This window comes from Pteropus alecto, unplaced genomic scaffold (genome assembly GCF_000325575.1).
Source record: "Pteropus alecto unplaced genomic scaffold, ASM32557v1 scaffold214, whole genome shotgun sequence".
NCBI lineage: Eukaryota > Metazoa > Chordata > Mammalia > Chiroptera > Pteropodidae > Pteropus > Pteropus alecto.
In genome coordinates this window covers 390,235-391,608 of record NW_006435787.1, presented here as the reverse complement: position 1 = coordinate 391,608, position 1,374 = coordinate 390,235, and the positions used below count along the sequence as shown (strand labels likewise).

At 70.2% G+C, this 1,374-nt stretch overlaps 1 protein-coding gene across 1 annotated transcript in view; it reads right to left on the bottom strand.

Moving 5' to 3' along the window:
• ZMIZ2 (zinc finger MIZ-type containing 2) overlaps positions 1-1,374 on the bottom strand; it is an 11,542-nt gene that overhangs the window by 4,551 nt on the left and 5,617 nt on the right. The window contains exons 15-17 of the mRNA XM_006911479.3: positions 950-1,227; positions 353-522; positions 30-269 (exon numbers count right to left, since the gene is read on the bottom strand). Coding sequence (XP_006911541.1) covers positions 30-269; positions 353-522; positions 950-1,227 — 688 coding nt within the window. The remainder of the gene's footprint in view (positions 1-29; positions 270-352; positions 523-949; positions 1,228-1,374) is intronic.

The following is a 1,374-nucleotide window of genomic DNA, read 5'->3' as shown; positions in this document are numbered from 1 at the left end:
GTGCCCCCCCGAGCGGGCCTGTGACGCACGTCCAGGGCTGGTTCTGGGGCCTCCCCTGCCCCAGACATCGGGGGCCCCATCACGCCTGCGGCAGCGCTGAAGGCCAGCTCGCTGACAGGGCCCGAGCTCACTGGGCCCAGGGGCTGCCGGGATGCTGTGGCAGGGGTCGGGTGGTGCAGCTGGGGCCCTGGGGGGCCTCCAAGGTTGGGGGTGTGCAGCCCCGGTGGCCCAGGGTTGTGGGCTGGGTCCAGGTGACCGGCTGGTGCCATCTGAGGAAGGAGAGAAGGACGTGGTACAGGGGCCCCGGGGCTCCCTGGGGGACGGCCCCTCGGCCCCTCGGCCCAGCACTGACCTGGCCTGGGAGGCAGGGGGCAGACTTCTCTGGTGTCAGGAGGCTGCTGGGGACGTCGGACTGGTAGGAGATGGGGGGTGGCCCCGGTGTGAACTCAGGAAGGGTCGGGGTGCTGGGCGTGGAGGGCGGGAAGGAGTCGGGGTAGGTCCTGGCTCCCAGGAAGCTGGGCCCTGAGGGAGGAGAACCCAGTGCTGGGGGCCGCGGCTTGGGTGGGGCCATGGTGCTGTCTCCCAGGCAACACCGGACCTTACAGTCTCTATTCAGAAAAGGGCCTTTCTTCTTGTCGCTGCCAGGGACTGGCCTCGTGACATCACTCATAGGCCGTGAGGGCACAGGGATGGGACTGCCACCCCCACACAGGGTCAGACGGGGCCAGTCCATCGACGTGTGCCGGCAGACGGCCCTCATTCCACACTGCTGGGAGAGCGGCTGCCCCACGCCCATTGGTGGGGCCGAGGCGGCACCTACGCCGCTGTGTCCCCCGCTGGCCCCCCGGGCATGCGGCCGCACAGCTAGCCCTTCACAGGCAGGGGCCTGGTCTGGAGAGTCGATCGCTTGCCCAGGGCCCTGAGTCTGCAGGTTGGGCTCTGTACTCACCCTGGCTGGGGTAGTCACCCGGGACCGGGGCTGAGGGGGACTGCAGGGGCACAAAGGGGGTGGCCCCCGGGCCCAGGGCGGCCACCATCTCCATCACGCTGGGCATGAGCACGTGCACGGGGCTCACGGAGCGGCAGCGCTTTGGCACCGGCCCATCTGGCTCCTCCTTGGCATGCACGTCGGGCTTCACGGGCACCGGCTTCCAGCTGCACACGGGGTCGATGGTGATCTCCTCGTAGTCGGGGCTGTGCAGGGACATGGGCCGGTCACCACCCGTCCTGCTGCCTCTCCTGGCCCTGGGCACTGTCTAGGAAGAACTCCCACCCCAGTGCACGTGCCCTGTGCCCATGGCCTGTACGCGAGCCGCCGCGCTATGCATCAGCCGGGGCGTGAGCCCGCCCGCACAGGGCCGCCCCGCCGAGCAG